The sequence below is a fragment of the Geotrypetes seraphini genome, chromosome 2, assembly GCF_902459505.1.
Source record: "Geotrypetes seraphini chromosome 2, aGeoSer1.1, whole genome shotgun sequence".
Lineage (NCBI taxonomy): Eukaryota > Metazoa > Chordata > Amphibia > Gymnophiona > Dermophiidae > Geotrypetes > Geotrypetes seraphini.
In genome coordinates this window covers 375,825,410-375,850,428 of record NC_047085.1, presented here as the reverse complement: position 1 = coordinate 375,850,428, position 25,019 = coordinate 375,825,410, and the positions used below count along the sequence as shown (strand labels likewise).

The 25,019-nt window shown below is 42.5% G+C and overlaps 1 protein-coding gene across 3 annotated transcripts in view; it reads left to right on the top strand.

Annotated features, from left to right (window-relative positions):
• Positions 1-25,019, top strand: part of PTPN3 (protein tyrosine phosphatase non-receptor type 3) — a 710,747-nt gene that overhangs the window by 385,669 nt on the left and 300,059 nt on the right. For all 3 annotated transcript variants that reach the window (XM_033930629.1, XM_033930631.1, XM_033930630.1), the window contains exons 8-10: positions 1,987-2,107; positions 3,409-3,496; positions 21,892-21,980. In XM_033930629.1, coding sequence (XP_033786520.1) covers positions 1,987-2,107; positions 3,409-3,496; positions 21,892-21,980 — 298 coding nt within the window. The remainder of the gene's footprint in view (positions 1-1,986; positions 2,108-3,408; positions 3,497-21,891; positions 21,981-25,019) is intronic.

Below are 25,019 nucleotides of genomic sequence, written 5' to 3'. Positions count from 1 at the left end.
TTTTATTCCATACCCTATTTCCTGCATCTGGCCCTCTCAAAATCACATCCCCACCAGTCTGCATCTCTTTCTCTCTCCCAGTAAATCTTCCTGTGCTTCTGAACCCTCTCCCTACACCCCAGGGTCAACAATCTCTCTCCCTTTCCTTCTTTGCCAAATCTTCCTGCACGTCTGAATCCAACTCCCCCACCCCAAAGATCCAGTATCTCTCTCCTACTCCTCATTTCCCCCACAGTCGGTATTGCTCTTGTATCCCTCAGAACTTCCACATGATGTGGGATAACACTGCTAACCAGCACCAGAGTTTCTCTCTAGAGTGAGTCCCAGCTACATGGAAATAGGAAGTTACATCAGCTGATTTAACTTCTTGTTCCTGTCTAGGCAGGACATATTAGAGAGAGACAGATTTTGGAGCCAACTAGCCGACTGGTAGTGTTCTGTCTTAATCACTTGCACTGCTGACAGTATATGGTAGGAATGGGGGGGGGGAGAAGGGACTTGAGAGAGATACTGGACCTTTGCTGTGGCAGCGCTGGGAAGTGGATTGAGAAGGTAGGGGAATGTTGTGGGTAAATAATGAAGACCTGTGTTAACGTGCATTAAAATTTTTTAATGCATGCTAAACATTTAAGGTATTAATAATTGCATTAACGTATTATATGTGCAGCCCGTACTAAAAACCAATAGAGCAGCTTGATAAAAGCCGACACAAGCAGCATCTTCCACCTCCTGCTCGTACTAGCCTCGGTTCCCTTCTGACATCACATCCTGGTCCCGTGACCAGGAAGTGATGTCGGAAGAGAGCAGATGCCGGCACGAGCAGGCGGTGAAAGATGCTGCTCCCGCCAGTGAACATTTCAAGAAGTATGCGATGGGGCAGAGAGGAGGAGCGTTGTCAGCGCCTCCGCCAAGATTGTGCCCAGGGTGGTCTGCATCCCCCACCCTACCTTTACTACACCACTGCCTTTAGTTGTGCACAAACATTTATACCAGCTTTTGGCAGGTGAGCATGAAAATGTGTAGAAAATCCTTTATTTATTTATTTATTTTTAAATTTTTAAGATTATCATTTATACAAATAATAATAAAGAAAAGGAAAGTTAAAGTTAAAGTTACAAAAAAGTAATATAGTCTTAATAATATATTTCACTAACTCTTTAAATCCTCATAATTGAGAGAAAATATCCTGATGTTAACTAAACGAAACATTCAAATAATCATGATAAGAATCAATTGGAAAAACCTTTATAAAATTCACATTCATCACGGACCATCCCGGCTCTTAACTTTGGGTGACCATACAGAATTCCTCCTTAGTACGATAATTGCTAGTGCAGAGCTGCGTTAAGTTCTTTTTATTTCAGGTGGTGTGGGCATGGAAGGCAAATGACAGCTAATGCACTGCACACTATCTAATATAGAGTTAATCTGGGACCCGCTTACCATTTGCTGAATAGGAGGTATTAAGTGCTTTCACATTAACTGGTAACAGGAACCACACATTAATTTGAACATTAACATATAACCTGCAATTAAAACAAAATTGTAATGTTCCCACTAGGAGCTGTATTAAATTTGTAACTACTGTGCAGTAAAATCCTGTATAAAGCTATTGTAACTGCAAGTTTTACTTTGGTTTACTAAAAGGGCCTCTTAGTGCATCAGTTCCTAAACTTGTGGAAAACATAATCTTTATAAGTATAAAGGAAACGCAATAGGGATGTCTTAAGGTTATCTTAAAAATCTATCCCATGGCAGCCTGATGATGATGCCACCATTAGACCTGGGTTTGTTTCTCTAGCCTGGGTTTTACTCATGGCAGTTTCCAATTTGACTGAAAGCTCAGTCATGGGTGTAACCATAAGGTAGATCAAAATAAGTAAGTAAATAAATTTATAGTAGTGTGCAATATACATGCTGTAGGGTCCGCTTGCTTAAATTTAAACTCATGGGAAATTTTTGTGCTTTTTTTTTTTCTTTTAACAGCTCAACTTGGAGACTTTGACATTTCTGAACATCTTCCTGGGTATCTGTCAAATAGCCACTTTATACCAGATCAAAATAATGATTTTGTAAGCAAAGTAGAATCGCTGTATAAACAACACAGGTATTGTAATTATTTTGAAGTTGTTGCTGTTTTTTTCTTAGCTTCCCTTTTTCTTTAAAGTGTATTTTTATTAGTTAGAAAATGGTCATCTTAAGTCTGCTGGCATGGATGATCCAATAGAATTGTGAATGAGATCCACCCTTTTGTGACTACTTCTCCAGCTTTTTACAGTAGAATCTCAGTTACCCAGTCTTTGGCTATTTGACATTCTGGATTAACCAATGGTCAGGTAATCCAGGTGTGCCTCCTCCCAAACAGGATTAGAGCTTCCTCCTCTATCTGTAGGCTCCCCTTGAGCCTATCTTACTAGCTATTGGGGTAGGATCAATCCTTGATTTGCTTCTGCCTTTGCCAGTTCCATTTTCAAAATGAGTGCCGTGGCCTCTAGTGGCAGTGTCACAAGACTGTTGCCAGATGTTGTGGCAGCCATTTTGAGATTAGAACCGGCATGGGTTGAAGCAATCCCCAATGGGTGACTGAGGGAGGGAGGAAATCACATAAAGTATTTTAATATACAATGAACATTTTTAGTTAGCCAACTACCCATCAAACTTGTGTCAGATAACTGTGATCCCACAATCTGTCTTGGGCAGAAAGTTCTCTTTTTTTTTTTTTACTCCCACTCTTTTGCAGTTCCCTGGTTATCACTTTGAGGGATATGAAATTTGTTAAATTTTAGAGGGACAGTATGGCACTATGTCCACTAAGGGCTTCTGTGGGATCACATGTAACTTGATCAGCTGTCTTAAATCTTGAATGTGATACATCTGTATTGACCTGGCTATCTAAACCAAAGAGCCCTGGGAAGCTGCAATTATAATCTTTTTTATTAAAAAAACTAAATACTAAAGGTGCTAGCTAGAAGAATCTGCATCGGTGTAGTGTGTTGTCTTGACAGATGTCCAAGTTTGATTCCTAAACCTAGCCTTTGTACCACAGACTGGTTGGGTAGCATTTACAGCCCTTTGAGGGAGGGAAGTAGGGAGTCTTATTCGTTATATAACAGCAACACCTATGGATAGAATTGAATACATGCATATCAGGTACCAGCCTAAGTTGCTGTCTGTAGATTTTGACTGAGAGCTGTCATTGTGATGGTGATATGGGAGATAGATGAGGGATTAAAAATGGTGTTCAATGTTGAACAGTTGCGAATGAAGGCTCAAAGCATTTCAATTCTGACAGAAGTCCAAAAACAGTAGGAGGGAATTGTTGAAAAAATCCTACTGAGACATTTATGAGTCTTCTGCTCTTCAAAAGTTTTTTTTATTGTCATTACTTAATCTTTCTCTTTATTTCAGTGGTCTCAGACAGACTGAAGCAGAATCTTGCTACATAAATATAGCCCGGACCCTGGAATTTTATGGAGTAGAGTTGCACAGTGGTAGAGTATGTTCAAGATGCATATTTCTTTATTAGGGATTATGTTTTATGCTGTAAAACACTGAGATGAAACAGGGTAGTGTATGTGCTTGCAACTGTAATGTATTATAGTCAAATGACCTAATTTCATTGCCAAAAGCCCTCTAAAACCAGCACTATATAAATCAGTGGTCTCAAACTCAAACCCTTTGTGGGACCACATTTTGGATTTGTAGGTACTTGGAGGGCCGCAGAAAAAAATAGTTAATGTCTTATTAAAGAAATGACAATTTTGCATGAGGTTAAATTCTTTATAGTTTATAAAACTTTCCTTTAACAGTTTTACCTTATGCAAAATTGTCATTTCTTTAATAAGACATTAACTATTTTTTCTGCGGCCCTCCAAGTACTCTATTTTTTCTGCAGCACTCACATTTAAAGTTTAATATCTTTTCTTTCTCAAAACTGGCACATTTCTAGTACTAAATTGAAAATAAAATCATTTTCCTACCTTTGTTTGGTAATTTCATCAGTCTCTGGTTGCACTTTATTCTTCTGACTGTGCATCCAATATTTCTTCTCTTCTTTCAGCCTCCTGTATGCTTCCTCTCCTCCAGACCTCATTCCCTCCCACAACTTTTTCTTTCTTTTTCTATGTCTGTCTTTCTCCGATTCCTTGTCCCATTTTTTGCTTTGTTTCTGGCTCCTTGTCCTCCCCCCCTTCTTTCTTTTTTCCTTCTGGCTCCCTGTCCCCCCCCTTCTTTCTTTTTTCCTTCTGGCTCCCTGCCCCCCCTTCTTTCTTTCTTCCTTCCTGCCCTCCCCCATGCCACCGCCGCCGGGGAATAGGCTGCTGCTGCTGCTGCCGCCATCAGGAGCAGGCCGAGATCTCCACGGGGCTGACCAACTCTCGCCGCCCGACGTCAATTCTAACGTCGGAAAGGATGTTCCGGGCAGCCAGGCAGCGATTGGCTAGCCAGAACGTCCTCTCGACGTCAGAATTAAGGTCGGGCGGCGAGAGAAGCAGGGAGATCAAAGAGCATGGTGCCGGCCTGTTCCCCGATGGCAGCGGTGAGAAGGGAAGGGAAGCAGTTGGGCACCCCTGCTCTAGACGAGCCGCGAGCCGCACTCTAGGAAGAACAGTGGAGGGTGACCAGCTGTGCGGACCGCCCCCCCCTTGGTACGCCACTGGAGCAGCAGCGTGTCTGGCCTGCTCATTCCATTCAAAGCTCATTCCATTGCGAGATCCGCGCCTGCGTCTGAAGCCTCTCTGATGTTGTGATGTCAGAGAGGCTTCCGATGCAGGAGTGAATAGCGCAAGGAGCCGCCAACCCGCAGCTTTGAACGGAACGAACCGGTCAGACCCGCTGCTGCTCCAAAAGGAAGGGAATGATCCAGTCCAGACCGTGGGCCGCAAATAAAACTTGGAGAGCCACATGTGGCCCGCGGGCCGCGTGTTTGAGACCGCTGATATAAATGAAACTTGTATCATACAACATCTCTGTTAATAATCTATTTTGATTTCCAAGTTTACATTTGAACATATTTGATTTAAAATATGCATAATATTTATCTAATTTGAATTGTATGAGCACTCATCCCCCTAAAACCTTACATTAAAATAAATTTACCAATGTGAAATTATTTTAGTTAAAGATTTTGGGTGGTAGCAACTAAATAAGAACCCAACTACAGAAAACTGGGTTCTGATTTTAGATTCACCATCCATGAAAAAGATTTTGGAATCTTTGTGGGCTTTATGTTGGAATTTTCAACCCAGTGTTCTGCAGCTGCTAAAAAAAAAATAAAAGCAAAGAGTATTATACAAACAGAATGGAGAATGAAACTAAAAATATAATGCTTCTGCATAGGACCCTTCTATGACCACCTTTTACTGTGTACAGTTCTGGCTGCTCCAACTCAAAAAGGATGGCAATGGAGACATCTCTCTAAACTAGGGCTGAACAATTAACTTGTTAATAACATGACTAAAGCGTTAATTGTTTAACGGTGACAGAGAGAGAGACCCAACCATGGAGGGAGGGAGGATGAGCGAGAGACCCAACCATGGAGGGAGGAATGAAAGTGAGAGACCCAACCATGGAGGGAGGAAGAGAGAGAGACCCCAACCATGGAGGGAGGGATGAGAGAGAGACCCCAACCATGGAGGGAGGGATGAGAGAGAGGCCCCCAACCATGGAGGGAGGGATGAAAGAGAGACCCCCAACCATGGAGGGAAGGATGAGAAAGAGACCCCAACCATGAAGGGAGGGATGAGAGAGAGAGAGCCCAACCATGGAGGGGGAGGAGAGAGAGACCCCAATCTTGGAGGAAGGAAGAAGAGAGAAAGACCCCAACCATGGAGGGAGGGATGAGAGCGAGAGACCCAACCATGGAGGGAGGGATGAGAGAAAGACCTCCAACCATGGAGGGAGAGATGAGAGAAAGACCCCCAACCATGGAGGGAGGGATGAGAGAGAGACCCCAATCATGGAGTGAGGGATGAGAGAGAGCCCAAACATGGAAGGAGGAAGGAGAGATTGAGAGCCCAACCATGGAAGGAGGGAGGAGAGAGAGAGACCCAGCCACTGAGGCAAGAAGGAGAGAGAGATTTGCTGCGAGAAAGAGGTGCAGACGGGGGAGATAGGGTGATGTTTGAGAGGGCTAGATTCTGGAAATAGGGATGGAAAAAAACAAGGGAAATTGCGATAGGAGGGAACGAGAGAAGTGGCAAGCACAGAGGACTGGGGAGGGAAGAGAAGAAGGGTAGGGAGGGTACCCACAGAAGGGAAAGGAAGGGGGGAGAGATTATAGTGCCCATGAATGGCAGGGAAGGAAGAGAAAAGACGGAAATTAGATAGATTTGAAAAGGAGGAAGAAAAGTTGAACATGAAAGATGAATATAGGACAGAAAGTAAAGAGGAGAAAAAGAATGAATGAATAGACAGAGCACAGGGGAGCAAAACCAGAGCTGCGTAACGAGATGATTAGATAGATAAAATCACGAGGCAACAAAGGTAAGATAAATTATTTTATTTTTGGTTTAGTAAGGGGGGGTAATGGGATTTGAAATACTGCCCTTCTATGGAACAATTGAAATGAAACATGTCAATTTTGAGAATTTATGTTTGCTATGTATATATTGCACTATACAGGAGGAAATGTGAGGGGCGCTATATTCAATTGTGTAATTAAAAATTTTAATTGATGTATAGCCCTAATGTAAACATATTAGTGTTCAGCCTTGAGAAACCATGAGTGGGTGGCACGGTTAAACAGAACAGTTATTTTCTAACCTTTCAAAAAACATTAAAACAAGAGAGCACTCCATGAAACTAATGACCAGCAGATTGAAAATAAAAAATATTAAAAGTAATTGTTTTCATGCAATGCATAATAAAGTTGTGAAATCTGTTGCCTAGAGTAGTACATCATTAAGGTGACTTAACCTTTGCACTTTGTCATAGCTGCAGTTTACCCAGAGAAGTTCACACCTCAAGGAAGTGCACCTCTACTACCATACCTGCTCCCCTTATCAGTGATTTTAAGAGTTTTGCAGTTCTTGGGTGCAATTTCTAGTTCTAGACAATGCTATTTGGCCTCTTCACATCTCCCAGAATGTTTTACAAAGTCATGGTGGTGGGAGCAGAGTCCACCTGTACATATTGATCAGGGCATCTTCCTTTCTCGAGAGTATTCAGGTGATGGCTGTATAATGACATTTCTTCAGCAGTTGGGAGGTTTGACAACTTGAGTCTTTTGATTCTGTCGCAGTTAGTGGATTACTTGGGGACCTAGTTTGACACTCTGCAGTGGAAGGTTTTTCTCCTAGCTCCCAAGAGAGAGAAGCTCTAGTTTCAGATTCATTGGGTATTTCATCTCTCTGCTTCAAGAATGGGATTATGTGCAGCTCCTGGGCTCCATGGCAGCCACTCTGGAGGTAGTGCCTCAGACAAGGGCCCAAATTCACCCTTTTCAGCAAAATTTTAAAACTCATTCTGTGTGGAAGTATCCTGCAAAAACCGTCCTGAGTCTCTGCTTGTAAAACAATTTCCAGATATAAAGTATTTATCAGAAATTCTGGGCTTTGCCCTTATGGTTCCAGTGGCCTGCCAATGTCATTCTGAATCTACCATATCATCATATCAACTTGAATTCATCCAAATTCATCTGTTGTGGCCCCAGTTTATTAATAATAATAATAAATAGCCCTGTGTAATCATTCCTGCTGTCTTCACAGATGAAACTATAGCAGCAGACTCTTTTCCTGGTTCTCACACTCCTATGCTAAAAAGATCTATGACTGGAAAACACTTCTTGATAAGGTAAGGGAGGATCAGAGCCTTTCCTCTCAGTATGGCAGTTGCCATGTGCCAGTGTCAAATTTCATGAGTGGGGAATGTGAACCATTTTTTACCGTTTACCGAACTCAGTTTACCGTTTACAGAACTCAATTATTCTCATGCAAATAAATATTAAATTTAAAAAGGCTTTCCCATTGCTGCTGTCATTATTATCAGATAGAATAAGATATAAGGTGTGTTTTCTTAAGTATTTAAAAATATGATTGCAAAAGTAGTAGGTTCCAGAGAGTAATTTCAAGAGGCTTGTTTTTTCTTCAGAAAGCTTAGGCAAACCATAAACTTGAGGCTCCATAAAAGGTAGTAATCCATTAGAACATAAGAATAGCCATATTCAGATCAATGATCCATATAGTCCAGTTTCCTGCTTCCAATAGAGGCCAATTCAGGTCACAAGTACCTGACAGAATTCCAAAGAGTAGCAATATTCCATGCCACTGATCCCAAGGTAAGTAGTGACTTTTCCCATGTCTATCTCAATAACAGATTATGGACTTTTCTGCCAGGAACTTGTCTAAACCTTTTTTTTAAAATCCAGATAAACTAACTGCTGTTATCTCATCCTCCGTCAATGAGTTCCAGAGTTTAGCTGTTCATTGAATGAAAAAATATTTCCTCCTATTTAAAAGTATTACCACTAAAAGCCCACTTTTTCAAGGTTAACTCCTAACCCCACTTGCTTGTATAAAAAATTTTTTTTAAAAAAACTTGTTTTGTTGAGTTCTTTAGTCTCAGTGCAGAAACCCAGCGGATGACGATCTTATCTTTAGTTTTGTATAGGTTATGTACATGTTCCGACTGTTGTATTTCCTTTGTATGTGAATTTGTTAAAATAAAAATTTTGGAAAAAAAAATTTTTAACCCCCGCCCAATGCCTGCCTGAGAAACTTCCTAACCCCCTACTTGTCCTGTTTGTCCTGTTATGGCCAGTCCTAGATGAGCAGCAGGCAGGATCCTAGCATAGCCTATTGGATAGTGTGGTAAAGTACATTACATAGATGAAATAAGTAAAAAGAGAAAAAATTTGTTAAAACGTCATAAATGCTAGGTTGGGATTAATGAGGATCTTACCACTATGAGTTATGCTACTCGGGTGGCTGTCTAAAAATCCCTGGATACCTGAGCATTAACATATGCATAGTTAAGCTCACTATAACACCAGTTCTTTATCACATATGGAAGTTATATATGAGAGGATCCTCACATGACAATATCAAGAAAGGCAACAGCGGTGGTGTCTGGAGTTTCAATGTGTAGGTTAGTCTTCCATGATCTGTAATCTGGGGTAACTCAGGGATACCTCAGTCATCAGATTCAGCAGTTCTTGTACAGATGATGCATTATTGTGAGGCGCTCTGTAGATCACAAGCAGCCATATTAGTTCCTTATCTCCCAGCTGGAATAAGAGGCATTCTGACAGATGGAGACCCACACAGTTTGATTGTTTATCAGATCAGGACTGCTACCCCTCCACCTTTCTTCTCTTATATTGGTTGGTATAGGATAGTGAATACTATGGGACGTACTTCAGCCAGTGGTGTCCTTAGCTTTCATCCAACCAGGTCTTAGTTTTTCCCAAGATGTCTAAGTGGTATTCAATGATGACATCATGGCTCATGGGAAATTTTTTATTGGCTAAACTGGCATTTACTAGGCCCAAGTTTCCAAGAACTGGTCTGCTTAGCTGTAGCTGTAGTTGTATTACATTACATTACATTACATTAGTGATTTCTATTCCGCCTTTACCTTGCGGTTCAAGGTGGATTACATTAGAATTGAATGATATTAAGAAATACATATTGTTAAGGAATAAGAAGTTCTAAGGAATAGTTTGAACATTTTCTAATTTGATAAGAAGTAGATTATATAGCAGGAGGAGTTTGGGGCATGTCTGGTTGTGTTATATTGGTTTTATGTATTTTTTGAAGAGTAGGGTTTTTGTTTCTTTTTTGAAGGTTTTGTAGTCTTGATCGAGATCGGCAGATTGATGAGTTGTCTGTCCAGTTTCGCTGCTCTGGTGGCCAGTAGGTTGTCATACAATTTTCTTCGTTTGACGTTTTTGGTTGGCGGGTGTGTGAATATTGTGTGGGTTCTTCTGTGTCTAATTGAGGTAGATTTTATTAGTCAATTGTTCCAGTAGGTTGGGCTGTCTCCATTTATAGCTTTAAGTAGTAGGCAGTAGAATTTGAAGTGTACTCTGGCTTGTATTGGGAGCCAGTGTGAATCGTGGTATGCCTCTGTGATGTGGTTGTATTTTTTCAGCGAATAGATGAGTCTTAGGGCTGTGTTTTGTATTGTTTGTAGTTGTTTTATCATGAATGCAGGGCAGGGGAGATATAGTATGTTGCAGTAGTCTATTAGGCCTAGGATTAGTGATTGAACCACGAGTTGGAATTGTTTTCTGACGAAGAATTTTCAGACTTGTCTTAGGTTTCTCATAGTTGCAAATGATGTTTTTGTTATTTTGTTGATTTGTGGTTGCATGATACAGCCTCTGTCTATCAGCACTCTGAGGAGTTTTAGCTTGGGTTGAATGGGGTGTGAGATCGAGTTAATTACTAGGTTAGTCAAGGTTGGGGTTTTGTTGTTTTCTAGGAGGATGAAGTTTGTTTTGTCAGGGTTAAGCTTCAGTTTGTGTTCTTTCATCCATGTTGCTACTGCTTCGAATGTTTTGTGAATTGTGCCTACCATGGAAGGTGCTGGTTGGTCGAAGGGGAGGAGTATGGTGATGTCATCTGCGTAACAATAGGAGGTAATGCCTAGTTTGCCTAGGTGGGAGCTTAGGGAGGCAATGTATAGGTTGAAGAGTGTGGGAGACAGAGGTGATCCTTGGGGTGCTCCACATGGGTTGGACCATGGTTCTGATTTTTCTTTGTTTGTTTTGACTCTACAAGTTCTGTATTGTAGGAAACCTTTAAACCATGTTAGTACTTTGCCTGTAATTCCTATTGAGTCTAGTGTTTGTAAAAGGATGTCATGGTCTAGCAGCCCTAATCTTATGTATCCTGTTCCAAACATATGTATCTTGTTGTAAACATATGTCTCTTGCTGTAATCACTGCATTCTCTCACTGCACGATTCTTGTTGTAAACCGCTTTGAACTTATGGTATAACGGTATATAAGAAATAAAATTATTATTATTACTAAATCAAAGGCTGCAGAGAGGTCTAGTTGTATGATCAGTATTTTCTTGCCTGTGCTGAGGTGTTGTCTCGCGATGTCCATGAGCGTTCCTAGAAGAGTCTCAGTTCTGTAGTTGGTTCTGAAGCCAGACTGTGTGGGGTGGAGTAAGTTGTGGTTTTCTAGGAATAAGTTTAGGGCTTTGGCTACGAGGCCTTCCATTAGCTTGATGTAAAGTGGGATTGAGGATATAGGTCTTTATTTGGATGGTTGGTCTGTTGCTCCTTTGGGGTCTTTTAGGATCGGAGTTATAATGATTTAGCTGAGTTCTTGTGAGAACTGGCCGAGTGCGGAACAGCGTGCTGGAGGTTTTCAATAGGTTTGGGGGGCAGTGGTTAAGGTCACAGGCTGCGTGACTGTATTTGTTATATAGTTTGTTGAGGTCTGCCCATTGTATGGGTGAGAAGTGGGACCAGGTTCTGTCTGCTGCTACTGAATCTTTCTCTGTGGGGGGAGTTGTGATTTCTTCTAGGTGAGTAGGTGTTCGTTAAACGTGGCTCTAATGTTTTTGAAGAATGTGGCTAAGAGGGTGGCTGAGAGGGAGGGGGAGCTGTTATTGGTCAGATATGGTGTGGTGTCTGTGAGTTCTTTTAGTAACTGGAATAGCTTTTTTGTGTCTTGGGATCCTTCTCCTATTTGCTTTGTGTAGTATGTCTTTCTTTTTTTCTATTAGCTTTTGGTTGTATTTTTGGTGCACTGTTCTCCATGCTGTTTTTGTGGAATCTTGGCTACTTTTTCTCCATTTTCTTTCTAGTTGTCTGCATTGCCTTTTGAGTTGGAGCAGTTCATTGTCAAACAATTTGTCTGATTTACTGTGGATTCTGGTTTTGGATTGTTCTGGGGCTAGCTCATTTAGGGTTGCTGTACTTAGATGGCTCCATTGTGAGATGAAGTCTTTGGGGTTGTAGTCTTGGATAATGGTGTCTGTTTTGTCCAGAATTTGGTGGGGTCGATGTATTGAGTTATTAAGTTATTTTTTGTGTAATTGGTTTGCTTTTGTTTTTGGTCCAGTTGATTTTGAAGGAGTATGTATAATGATCAGACCAGAGGGAATGGTACCAGTATCCGTTTGATGTGTGGATTTCTGGTTGAGTGGGCTGTTGGGACATGTAGGCTGCAATGTCGAGTTGGTGTCCTTTTTCATATGTGGTTTGAGGGTAATAGTATCTTGTATGTTAGGGCCTTGAGGTATACTAGTACATTTTCAACTTGTTTGTAGAATTGGTTTTCGAGGAGGAGGTTGAGGTCTCCTAGAATTAAGTTATAGGTTGTCGTTAGTGAGTTTTGGTAAATAAAATCTTCAAATTTTGTGTTCCAGTTTCTTGGAGTTATGTAGCAGAGTATGCATGTTAGTGTTCCTTTGAGTGATGCGCTTGAGAGTTGACAGGCTAGTAGATCCATTATGGGGTGGTTGTTTTGTCTTGTATTTTTAGGTTTAATGAGGTTCTGGCTATGAAGGCAATTCCTCCTCCTCTTTTGTTTTCTCTGCAGGCCACTATTATTTTATATCCCTTTGGGCAGACTTCCGTTAGTCTGCGGTCTGAGTCAGAAGTAAGCCAAGTTTCTGTGAGGAAAAGGCAATCTATATTTTCTTCTTCTATCCAGTTTTTTATGTTCTGATTTGGGGCCTATGGCTCTGATATTTACGTATGCACATGTGAGAGTGGTGTATTCTGTATGTGTGATTTGAGTTAATTTTGGGTAGTTGAATGATCTTTGGTGAGGTTGTGTTTTGATCTTGTAAGGGTTTGTCGGTCTCCTTGTAGTTTGTGTGGTGGGTTGGCAAGTGTGGGTCTGATAGTTTGTGTTTCTATCTATTGTGATCCATGTGGTTGGGTGGGTAATTCCGTTAGAGTTTGAAATAGTTGGTATTTGGGAGATGATGTTTGCTGTTGCCTTCCAGTTGGTTAGGAGCAGTGTGGGAACTGTATGGGTTGCATAATTGTTATAGGCAGCTATTCATGTAGGTAATAGTTAGATTAGTATTTTGCCTCTTGAGTTTGTGTCCTCTAGGCGGAAAGGGGATCTATTTTTCCTTCTTCCCCAAAAAACTGGGATGGATCTTTGGTTTACTAAGTCAAAGCACATTTGTAGCTTGTGTAAGGGGCTAGCCTGCTTGCAGGGTGGTTTGTTTATGATTCACATCCAAGGCTCACAGAGCATTTATTTCTCCTAAGCCTCTGTGTTTTGCTCAGTGCATGCACATTCTTATCCAAGGGAACAGGTTCTCTGGGAGGTAGGTGGTGTAGAAGTTCTTCAAAGCTTTCACTTGGAGACAGGTATGAAGTGCTCCTTCTCTCTTTACTAACATGTGCAAAACAGTTTTTATCATCTGAGGTTGAACATCATTGAATAAACTCTAATATTTTATACTCTTACTTCATTTGTGTCTTTCATTTTTTTCAGTAATAATCAGTCTCTGGGGGTAAAGGGTTACTCATATTACCAGAACAAACAAATTTTCTTCTGCGTCAAACACAGTCTCTTCTTTCTGGGATCCACTTACATACAGATTCTTCCCTATAGAGATAATCTTGTTTATCTTTAGGGCTGAACTGAATATTTGTATTCAATTTGATTCAACCCCAAATAGTACCCTGAATACATTAATTGTATTCGCCGAATAGTCCTTTAAATTTGAATGCAAATAATCTGGGGATCTACTGTGCTAAAACCTACTGAAATAAACTCTTGATCTCTGATTTCACATTGCCCATTATTTATATTCGTCTGAATAATAGTTTTCATTATTTGTATTCAACCAAATAGCCTAATATTCTATTCAGTACGATTCTAAATTATCTCCTCTGGCTATCCAGTTTCCAAATAGGGGTCTCTTCTCTCTCCTTGAGCCTTTGGCTTTACATTCAAGCTGCTGCTTCACTCTTTAGTTGAGTGTGTCTCAAATTTGTTTAGCTCCGGCACACTAAACGGAGCAAATGTTTTTTCACGGCACATTATAATTGAAATTATAAATTTGCAAAACCAACAAAAAATTAAATTTGAGAGTATATTTATTTAAAGTTCTTTAAGTTATGTACGGGCAATTGTAACAATGGTGAAATTAAAGTAGATAAAATTGCTAATTAATGCTATGGATGTTCTTGTTTTTGCGTGCAAATTAACTCAAAATGCATTTCATTCATTAGCAACTCTCCAGCCCAGCATAGGGTTAATCTTACAGGCGGGTATATTATCTCATTATGACCAGCAGGTGGAGACTGAGACAAAAATTTGGAACTGTACATATCATGTGACCTCTCCCTAATTACCTCAGTCTTCTCTCAGTCTCCAGTAGGTGTGGTGACCTGTACCCATCTCCCTTGGTAGGGCTGTTGGAATTTGTTTAAGAATTTTTGTCCCTTTTTGTTGCTGGATTGAGCTGGATTGAGTCCGACTTCAGGTGTGTCAAACCCGGCAGGTCTCGAGCGGGGTCCCTCCCCCCTTTCCTCCCCCTCCCCGACATTTTTCTGGAGGTGCCTCAAAAGTAAGCCTTACCCCCTGATGGTAAGGCATATTGTTTAGCTAGTAGAGTCTGTTTTATAAAAAAAAAAAATCCTGAGGCAGTGCTGGTCTGAAGGGTTGCTTTCCCTGTAAATATGCTGTAAATCACTGTATTTTTCAATTAACCGGCACTTTTCTTTCAGCTAGGTCGCGTATGGAGCAATTGAGCACTTCTCAGGGGGAAAGGTGCGCAATTTGGTACAGATGTGAGGCACTAGTGGCCTGCCTGAAAACAGCTGTTCAGGCCAGTGTGGTTGTGGAAGTCTCGTCAGCATCGGTTGCTGGTGTCCAAGGTTCCCCACCGCTAGTGCCTCGTGAGCTGGCACAGCTTTGCAGGGAAGCCCGGTCTTTTCCTGCTGCCCACAGAAGATTTCCTGTCAACTGGGTTTTTTTTTCTCTCAGCTGATGCCAGGTTTTGCCTGCTTTAGCGGCTGGGACAGTTCAGTCTTCTCAGCCACTACAGGCCCTGGAGGGGATATTTTTGGCGCGTTTTTTTTGCCGTTTTTCCTCAGATAGCCCCTCTATCTTGTATTTAGCCTCAGGTGCCTTCTCCCTGTTTTGACATAACAGGGATAGGTTACAGCAGGGCAGGGAGTCCCATGGGGCTGCCGGGGTTTTCCCCCCCCCTCATTTTCTTTTTGCTTTGTGTAAAGCATATAGGCGGCTGGGGGTCCTACTTGTGTCCAGGGAGTCTCGGGGGTTTGTTCCCTCCACGCCCCCTGATGTTTTGACCCCTTAATTCTTTTTGCATCCCCCCTCCTCCTCCCTCGTCCAAGTGCCCGCATACTGCTTCGGACGAGGACTTGTTGTCTGAGGAGAGTTTTAACTAATGCATGAGGACCTGAACCCTTGGACACATCTCCAGGATCCTCTCGAGGGGACGATCGCTGGTACCGGGGACTTGTTTTTTTCCATCTACCAGCGAGGAGGCGTTTGAGGTGCGCCTTTTTCAGAGGGACAAGCTCTCAGATCTGATTCAGCAGATCTCCTCGTTGATGCGCTTTGAGGAAGCGCCGCCTGCGAGTGTGGAGGACCCTCTTCTTTGGGGGATTTCCTCTGCTTCCCTCTCTTATCTAGTACACCTGTTTTTTTTTCTGGATATTATTCTGGCACAGTGGACTTCACAGGACACATCTTTTCGGTTTGCGTGCTCCTTGGCTTGTTTGTATCCTGTCCCGGTGGGGGATAGGACTACCTTAAAGTCACCAGTGATGGACGCGGTGGTCTCAGCTACGTGGCATACTGGGCCCATCAAGGGCAGTTCTGTCTTAACAGACTCTGAGGAGCGTAAGTGGAGACCATTCTTAAACAGAATTTTGATGTGTCTGCCTTAGGGGTCCAGGCAGCTATTTGTGCGGGACTGGTGGCTCAGGCCGTGTTTCGGTGGGCCGAGCGGGTCCTTGACAGTGAGTCTGATGGTCAGGAGGTGGCGAAGATTCAGATGGCTGCCTCTTTCCTCTCAGACGCACTCTGACTTCTTGCAGATGTCTGCCAAATCCATAGCTGTGCGTCGGACCTTCTGGTCTCAGGCTTGATCGGCGGATGCGGTGTCCATCACTAAACTCTCTAAATTTTCTTTTTCAGGGGTCTTTGTTATTTGCCAGAGGTTTTGGACTAGTTAGTTCAAACTCTGACGGACTCTAAAGTGCCCTGCCTGCACAAAAGACAATGTTTGCCAGGCTCTTCAAGGTGGCACTGCTCAGGGGAGTCTGCGAGATTTCTGCAGGTACCGCCCTGAGAGTGGGACTGCTCCCTACCTGACCTCTGATTTTGCCAGGGGTCGTTTTTTTCAGTGAATGCAGTCGTCGGGCCCATAGGGAGGCTGAGAATCTCTCCGTTAGTTCCTCCGCTGCCTATCCTGCTCAATGACTCTGTGCCCGTGCCCCTCTGGTTCCAGTGGGTGCTCGGCTGGAGGTGATTAGGGTCGGTTCTGCTCTGCAGTTTGCCCATTCCCTGCCAGATCATTTTCTAGCTTCTCCTTGTCAGGCACCGTGGAAGACGCAGGTTTTTCCCCAGATCCTTAAAAGATTGCTAGATCTCAGAGCTGTGGTTTCAGTGCCCCCTCAGGAGTCGGTCAGGAGTCGGCAGGTACTCTAGATACTTTGTGGCGCCCAAGAAAGAGGGGACTTTTCGGCCCATCTTAGATTTGAAAGGGGTCAACAGGCTTGCAGACTTTAAATCACCTTTCAAATGGAAGGATTTCCCTTTCAAAATTGTCTTGGGGGCAGGGGGAGAATGCACCCAATTCTGCACCTATGATTTATGAGGATCCTTTCCTTGTGAAAACTTACAATATGTGCATAAGTGCCTTGTATGCTCCAATCTCCCAGGAAGGCCCCCACCTCAACTGTTTCTATAACTATGTGCACCCTGGCTGTGTGTGCTTAATTGTGCCTGTATATGTTTGACAATTAAAATAATAATAATTTTATTCTTGTATCCCGCCATACCACACACTTCTAGGTGGTTTACAAAGAAGAAGACTGAACAATCAGTGAAATACAGATATTAGGAAAGAACGATCAATTACAAGTATTAGGTGAAATACAAACTAAGAAACAGAGAGATGTCAAGTTACACATTTGTCAAACAAATAAGTCTTCATCTGTTTTCTAAAGGAACCATAGAACAGAGCTTGTGAGATAATAGCGCCTAACCAAACATTCATTTTGCCTGCTTGAAATGCAAGTGTTCTATCCAAAAATTTCTTATATCGACAAGATTTTACTGTCAGATAAGCAAATAAATGAGGTCATCTAGTGGACTTGATGGACAATTCAAGACAAAATGAGAGAGAAGGTAAATTGGAGCCATACCAAATATCGTTTTAAAGCAGATGCAGGCAAATTTAAACAAGACTCTTGCCTCCAATTTTTTTTCTCCCAATAATAAGGACTAATATGCTCATGTTTTTTCAGGCCAAAAACAAACTATTGGTCAGTATTCAGCTTATTTTATGTGTTGTATGTTTCCAATAGTGTCTCCTGAAGAAGGTGTCTCCTATACACCGAAACTGGGATCCTTGTTGGGACCATCGTTTTGAATAAAGACTGATCATTGGTTGAAAAGACACCTCCTTTGCTTTTTCTGTTAGACTGCCATATTCCAAGGCAAGGTATTCTTCTGTCTGCCTGTCAATATTCAGCAGGAAATATGCAGGATTTAAGGAGTTGCCTTACAATTAAATTTTGATTTATAACAAGGACTCGATGCTTTTTTTCGCAGAGATTGTGTAAGAGCAGAAATAGTCATTACTTCCACCAATCTTCTGCCTCCAGGCAGGATCCACAGCCAAATGTTTATCAGTTCCAGGGGTGGTTATACCTAGACATAAGGAGCCAAAAACAGGTGTGGCTTTTCATGACAATCCACAATGAATATACATCAGATATATCTGCCAGCCTTTATTCTTTGAGTAAGTTCAACTTGAATCAGATTGATTAGCAACTTCTGAGGATAGCGGTGGATACCTCTAACTCTTCTTAAATGCAATTTTGTCCATTATCTACTATGTTATATACAGTAATGAGGCCATTATAGTTATAAGGGGTTGTTGTTGTTTTTTACCCCTATTAAAGCTGTCCTAAAATCTTTCAGCAAATGGAATTCCATCGCTTCTTAATGTAACCTGCTACTTCCCCAAGGTGAAATTCTCAACAATGTAGTCGCGTTAGCTGAGAATATAATTTAATTTCTTTAGGGAAGTAACAGATTTACATTAGAAATTTCTTTAATCCCAAAATTTCAATACTGGGATAAAATAGATAGGTAAAAGAAAACTATCAACCCCTCTAATAAGTGCAATAAATTTTTAATGTGACTTTGCACTTAATTTTGAAAACACTTCTACAATTAAAAAGTCTCTAAGAAAATTGATACTTTGTTTTACTTTTTTCTTCTCTTACGGGTTCTCTGCCAGGTGGATCCAGATCAGTAGATTTCTGATTTTTCTTAGTTTTCAGGTTTGACTCTCTTGCATTGGGTACTTTCTTCTGTGTTCTTGCTTGAAGAATCTCCTACTCCCTATCTATAAAAAACCTCAAAGGAAGCAAATCCCTGTTTGATGTTTAAAATAAAATATATTTTCTTTGGACACTAGCTACTTAAATAATAAAAAAATGATAATTTAATTTCCCTAAAACTAGTCCCACCCACTTTTTACAAACCAAGGTTTAATTAAAATTTAATACAATCTCTTCCATAAAATCCAAAAACATTAACTAGCAGTGCACAGCCCTGTCAGCACTGGTGTTCAGTTCTATTTGGAATCTTCAGCCTAAGGTCTTCAAACAGGTTTGGGGTTAAAAATAATTGCTTCAGTCACATCAAAACATTTTCTCAAAATCACTGAAGCTCAATTAAATCAGCAAAACACAAATCCTATATAATACAACTTTGCTGATATCTTCAGTAAAATTCCTTTTACCACAAATAAAACTCCACCAACTAAAAAACACCAAATTACCACACCCGAGCTAGCCTAAAGCAAATACCTCAGCTCAAATACCAATTTCCTAAACCAAATCAATTATTAAAATGAAAATTTATCTTTACGGACAAATTTTACAGAGACGTCAATTAACATACACCTGTCTCTGCCAACAAAACCAACACTACTGCCCACCTTGGCAGTTTAGAGCTCTCTCCAGCACTGCTGACTTCCTGGAGAAAGTTGTTCTGTCCAGAGTTCTAAAAGTGACACTTACAGCTCAGAATTTATTTTTTTTTCAGCTCAAAATTTTTATTGAAATTTTAACATTAACAAAAAACAGATATGCTTTAAAGATAATACAAAGCATAATTCTTAAACCTACCTTTTCTAAAATTTTATTTATAACCTTGGTTACATTAAAACTTCCATGTTTTCTTTTCTCCTGCCTTCTATAACAATAACTGTTTCTCTTATTCCCGTCTCATGGGGTTTTCCTAGGTATTAAATGCATATTTAGCCATCTTGGATCCAGTTACTTTGGAGGCAGGTGTTTATATTGTAGAACGTTTAGGATGGCTTAGTGTTCGAAATACAGTCTGCTTTTTAGAGCCCCTTTCTAGGCACTTTAACTGGCATATGACTAGTTCTCACTGCTTGATCTGTGTGATTTAGCATTCCTTTTAGTCATGCCTATATGGTTTCCTTATCCCTTCTGTTTCTACATGTTTAGGTTTTTCATCCATGTCAGCACAGAGAACAAAAGACTGAATATGTTCTTTTCCTGTTGGGGTTCTGTTGCAATTTCCCAGAGTTGTCCTGTTTCAAGCACAGCAACAAGAGCCGGGAAAAGTTGCCTCATAAGAGTACGGAATGAGCTTATGGAGCCATCTAGAGGCTCAGCAAATTTATTGCTGATGTTATCAAGGGATAAATTCTGTGCAGATAACACACATCATGATGAGAGACCTTAAATATAAAAATAATGTATTTTTGAATCTCTAGGGCAGGGGTTCCCAATACGTCGATCGCGATCAACCGGTAGATCGCGGAGCCCATCCCGGGCTCCATGATAGACTCGCGTTGCTTTCACAATCTACCGGCCGATCAGCCTTCCTCTCTCCGACTGCCTGGTGAAGACATCTTCCCTCCCTTCCACTCTCTCACTGCCCTCTTGCCCACAAACAAACTGAACTCAGGCTGTAGGGCTCTAACACTACGCGTGCTGGCTTCCCTTCTCCGAAACAGGAAATTATGTCATTCCTGTTTCAGAAGAGAAGGGAAGCTGGCGCACGCAGTGTTAGAGCCCCCCCCCCCTTGTCTGGGTTCAGTTCCTCTAACATTGCATGCTCCAAAGCAGGAATGACGCACCTTGCAAGCTCTGGCCTCGGGGCGCAACACTCTTGGTAGGCACAAGGCACGTATATGGACTGCCGAAGGAGCAGGGGCATGACGCAGCAGCTCTGCTCTGAGTGTTGCCTTCCCTCCCTGTGGAAAGTTTCCACTCGTGTCTGTCCCCCGAGGAGAGCACCGCCGAACATAAATGGGTGAGTGCTACTCTCCCCACCAACTTTTCTGTCACCCTCTCCCACTCCCAGCATCCCCAGAGCCAGAGAAGGCAAATGGCTGCGTCATGTTCCTTCACTGGGGCTCTCCAGAAGGCATGGCAAGTGTTACCCTTGGCCACTAGCTGGCAAGTCTGAGAGGTCCAAACTGGACCTTGTAACCCGTGGGGTGATGCCGCCCTTTATCTCCAGCCTGGCTACCAAGCATGGAGGCAGCAGCAGAAGCACAGTAAATGCCACGGGCTTCCAAGAGAGAGGAAGGAAAAGAGAAATCAGACCATGGAAGGAGAGAGAAGGAAAGGAGACAGATGCCAGACCAGGGGCAAGGAAGGAGAGAAAATACCAGATAATGGAGGGGGAGGGAGAGATAGAAGAGAAGGAGAGCAGAAAGATGCCAGGGCATGGGGGGAGGGAAGGGAAATTAAGGAGACAGATATCAGACCAGAGAGAAAGGAAGGGCATGGGGCATGGTGGGGCCAGAGCATAGTGGGAGAGGAAGAGATAGAAGAGAAGGAAAGGAGAGAGATGCCAGGCCATGGGGTTGAGTAGGAAGGAAAGGAGAAGAGAGAGAAATGCCAGAGCATAGGAGAAGGGGTGGAGAGAAGGGGCACAGGACAGACAGTTTATTGGGGGTGGGGCATGGTTGGGAGAGGGTCAGGGGGCCAGTTGAATTGTGTGCCTAGGGGCCCTCGACAAATTAATCCTGCCCTGCTTGGGGGCCTGTTCCCCGATGGCAATGGCTTGTGGAGGGCAGGGAGAAAGAAAGAAAGGAGGCAGGCAGGGAGACAGAAGGAAAGAAGGGAAACGGAAAGAAAGAAAGAAAGGGGGCATGAAGAGAGAAAAAAAGAAAGGGAGGCAGGGAGAAAGAAAGGGCAGGGAGAGAGGAAAAAAAAAGTTGGGGGAGGGAATGGGGTCTGGAGGAGAGGAAGCATACAGGCTGAAAGCATACAGGCTGAAAGAAGGGAAGAAATATTGGATGTGGATTGGAAGAAGAAAGTGCAACCAGAGACTCGTGAAATCACCAGACAACAAAGGTAGGAAAAATGATTTTATTTTCAATTTAGTGATCAGAATGTGTCTGTTTTGAGAATTTATATCTGCTGTCTATATTTTGCACTATGGCCCCCTTTTACTAAGCCGCAATAGCAGTTTTTAGCGCAGGGAGCCTATGAGCTTTGAGAGCAGCGCAGAGCATTTAAAGCAGCTCCCCATGCTAAAAACTGCTATCATTTTAGTTTACAACTGATTTCAGTATTTGTAGAAGGCGGTCACAAGATCTGTTTTCAAGAGTGGTAGGACGAGGGTTAGGGCTAATTGTTATTCAGACTAGATAAATAGATTATGACCAGCACATTCTTAAATGTTCCTTTTTTTCTGTTCTGCAGGATCTACATAATTTAGAGCTGCTAATTGGAATTGCTTCAGGTGGCATTGCGGTGTATCGAAGACATATTTGCACAAGTTTCTATCCTTGGTAAAGACAGTGTGCTTTACTTTATAAATTTAGAATTATGTATTCATATTTTACAAATGTTTCATGCTTATTTGTCTGTGTCTCTCTCTTGATAGTATGGATATTTATCTGCATGGCATGATGTTTGGGAATAATCCTGAGGAACTAATCTTTCTGGGTTTTTTGTTTTATTTTAATATTTAGGGTTTTTAAAAAAAATTGGATTAAATATGACTAAAATTTTGGTTTAGATGTTATAAAATTTACAGTACAGTAGAGCTTATTTTATAGAAGTAATAAAACTAAAATAAAACAAGGAACTATCACTCTATTAATAAACATAAAATTAACAACCCTACCCCACAAAAAAAAAAAAAAAAATCAGTATGTTTTATCAAGCGGGATACCCAATTAATGTATATTTGAGCCAGAGGTGGTTTTCTTTATGAACAATGAAACACAAGCATTTAATGTTGAGAATAAAGTTTATAGCTAATCATCAGCAAGTCATGTTCGGAGGGGGGGGGATTTTGCTGTTGGGTTGTTAAACCTGTCCTGGGGGACCATCAGTCAGATGGGTTTTCAAGATATCCCTGATGAAAATGCTTGATGCAGGTTTGCATATAATAGAGGTGACAGGCATGCAAATATGCCTCATGCATATTCATTATGGGTATCTTGAAAACCTGACTGGCTGGGGGTCCCCCAGGTCAGGTTTAAAAACCACTGTGGTAGTAGATTGGCAAACATTGCATGAGCTGAGAATGAACTCTGTTCTTGCATGACTAAACTGTTTATATAATTGGCTACTTTCTTAGCTTCTCTTTACATGAACTCTTCTTGTCTTTGCTCAAACTACACTTCTCCCTCGTCATTCGTGGGATACGGGCAGAGCCGGACCACGAATGCCGAAAAACCGCGATTATCCGGCTGTGACCCACCCCCACCTCCCTGCCGCCTTCCCGGCCTTACCTGGTGGTCTAGAGGGCTTTCGCCATCAGGAAATGGCTGTAGAGAGTTCCCGACGTAGTCTCGAGAGACTACGGGAACTCCCAGCAGCCATTTCCTCATGGCAATCTGCACGGGGCAGGAGCGTAGGAAGATTGCTCCTGCCCCGAAAGCCCTCTAGAACACCAGGTAAGGCCGGGAAGGCGGCAGGGAGAAAAAAAAGATGGATTTTTTTTACATTAAAACTGGTTTTTATTTTCCCCCTCCCCAGAAAAAAATTGTGATTATATGAAACCGCGAGTGCAGGAACCGCGAATGGGGAGGGGAAAGTGTATGGATATTTATTCATGTGGTGTCTCAATGGGGAAGCATTTAAATCCAGCGATTTATAGGTCTTGTAGGTTGGAAAATGGTCACCTGAGTTTGGAAATCTACAATTTGCAGCATATTTCACAAATGAGTCATTGAGCCTAGACCCTTTGTAAATACATATAAGACTGCAGGAAAAATGTGTATTTGATAGCATGTACAACGGGAACAGCCATTTTACAAAAACAAAAGTCAGGACTTTTCCAATATGCTGGCACTTATTCTATAAGTGGGAAATTTTATGGTTTTAAGAAAGGTTTGGACAAGTTTCTGGAGGAAAAGTCCATAGTCTGTTATTGAGAAAGACACAGGGGAAGCCACTGCTTGCCCTGTATCGGTAGCTTGGAATATCGCTACACTTTGTTTTTTGGCCAGGTACTAGTGACCTAGATTGGCCACTGTGAGAACAGACTACTGGGCTTGATGGACCATTGGTCTGACCCAGTAAGGCTATTCTTATGTTCTTATGTAAATACTGTCTATCGCAAACTCCTCATTCAGAAAGTCAGCTGAAGAACTGAGCTCTAAAACTCATTTTTTTTCTGTTAAGTACAATTCCCCTTTCAATTGCTATTTCAAAATCCAAGTTCAAACCAGCAGTTGACAGTCAGGGGCATATTCTATAAACAACGTTCCAATTGTAGACAATGGTAGGCGTCTTACTGCTGTCTAACCATCCAATCAGGATGCACATTTTAACACCTCCCCCCCCCCCCCGTGGCAGTCCGCCTATACCGTAGGCATCTGTCATGGTTGAGGGAGACGCATAGGGACAATTAAGCTCGCCCAAGGCTAGGCGTGGTTTTGCCCGGAAGTAGCCATGGGCGAGCTTAGGTGACCCTATATGTCTTTCTAGGGCCGCAATAGGCACCTGAAATGTAGGCTAACAAAAAGCTGAGCGGCTGCGGCAGGGAACTTGCCCCCACCCCCCGCGAAGTCGGGTGATAGGAGGGATGCCCACTCCCTCCCGCCACCATTACCACCCTGAAGCATTCCCCCCCGAAGCATTTGCCCAATTCCTTCTGCTGGAACCATTGAGTAATCCCCAGCAGGAGGAGTGCCCAATTCCTCCTACTCGAACCCCCCGAAATACCCCCAATCTAACCATGGTAGACAGGAGGGATGCCCACTCTCTCCTGCAAGAACACCCCCCTTAACCCCCCCCCCCCCACATAACCGCAATAGGCAGGAGGGATTCCCACTCCCTCCTGCCAAAACACTCCTCCCCTCACCCAACACTAGAGGGTGTATGCCTTCCTCCAGCTGGACCTTCTGCTTACAAGGTATGGGGAAGTTAAGGTGGTGGTCTCCCCTTTAGGGGGATTTACGGCTGGGTGAAGATCAGCGGGTGAAGGGGTGTGTTCTGGCAGGGGGAATTGGGCATCCCTCCTGCCTATTGCGGTTATGTGGGAGGGGGGGTGTTTAGGAGGGAGGTGTTTGGTCAAGAGGGATTGGCATCCCTTCTGTCTTTCATGGTTGGGTGGGTGGGGGGTGTTTTGGGGGGTTCAGGCAGGAGGAATTGGGCATCCCTCCTGCCTCCCGACTTTGCGGGGGGAGGGGGAGGGTTTTGGACGTTCCCTGCCACTGTGGTTGCTGCTGAGCCGATCACAGCAGGGAGATTCCCTTGCCGTAATCAGTTCAGTGGCAAAGTGATTCTCTAACCGGCGCCTGTGACATAGATGCCGGTTTGAGAATTAGGGTGGTTAAGTGGGATTAGATGGGGTTAGGCATCTGTCCATTAGG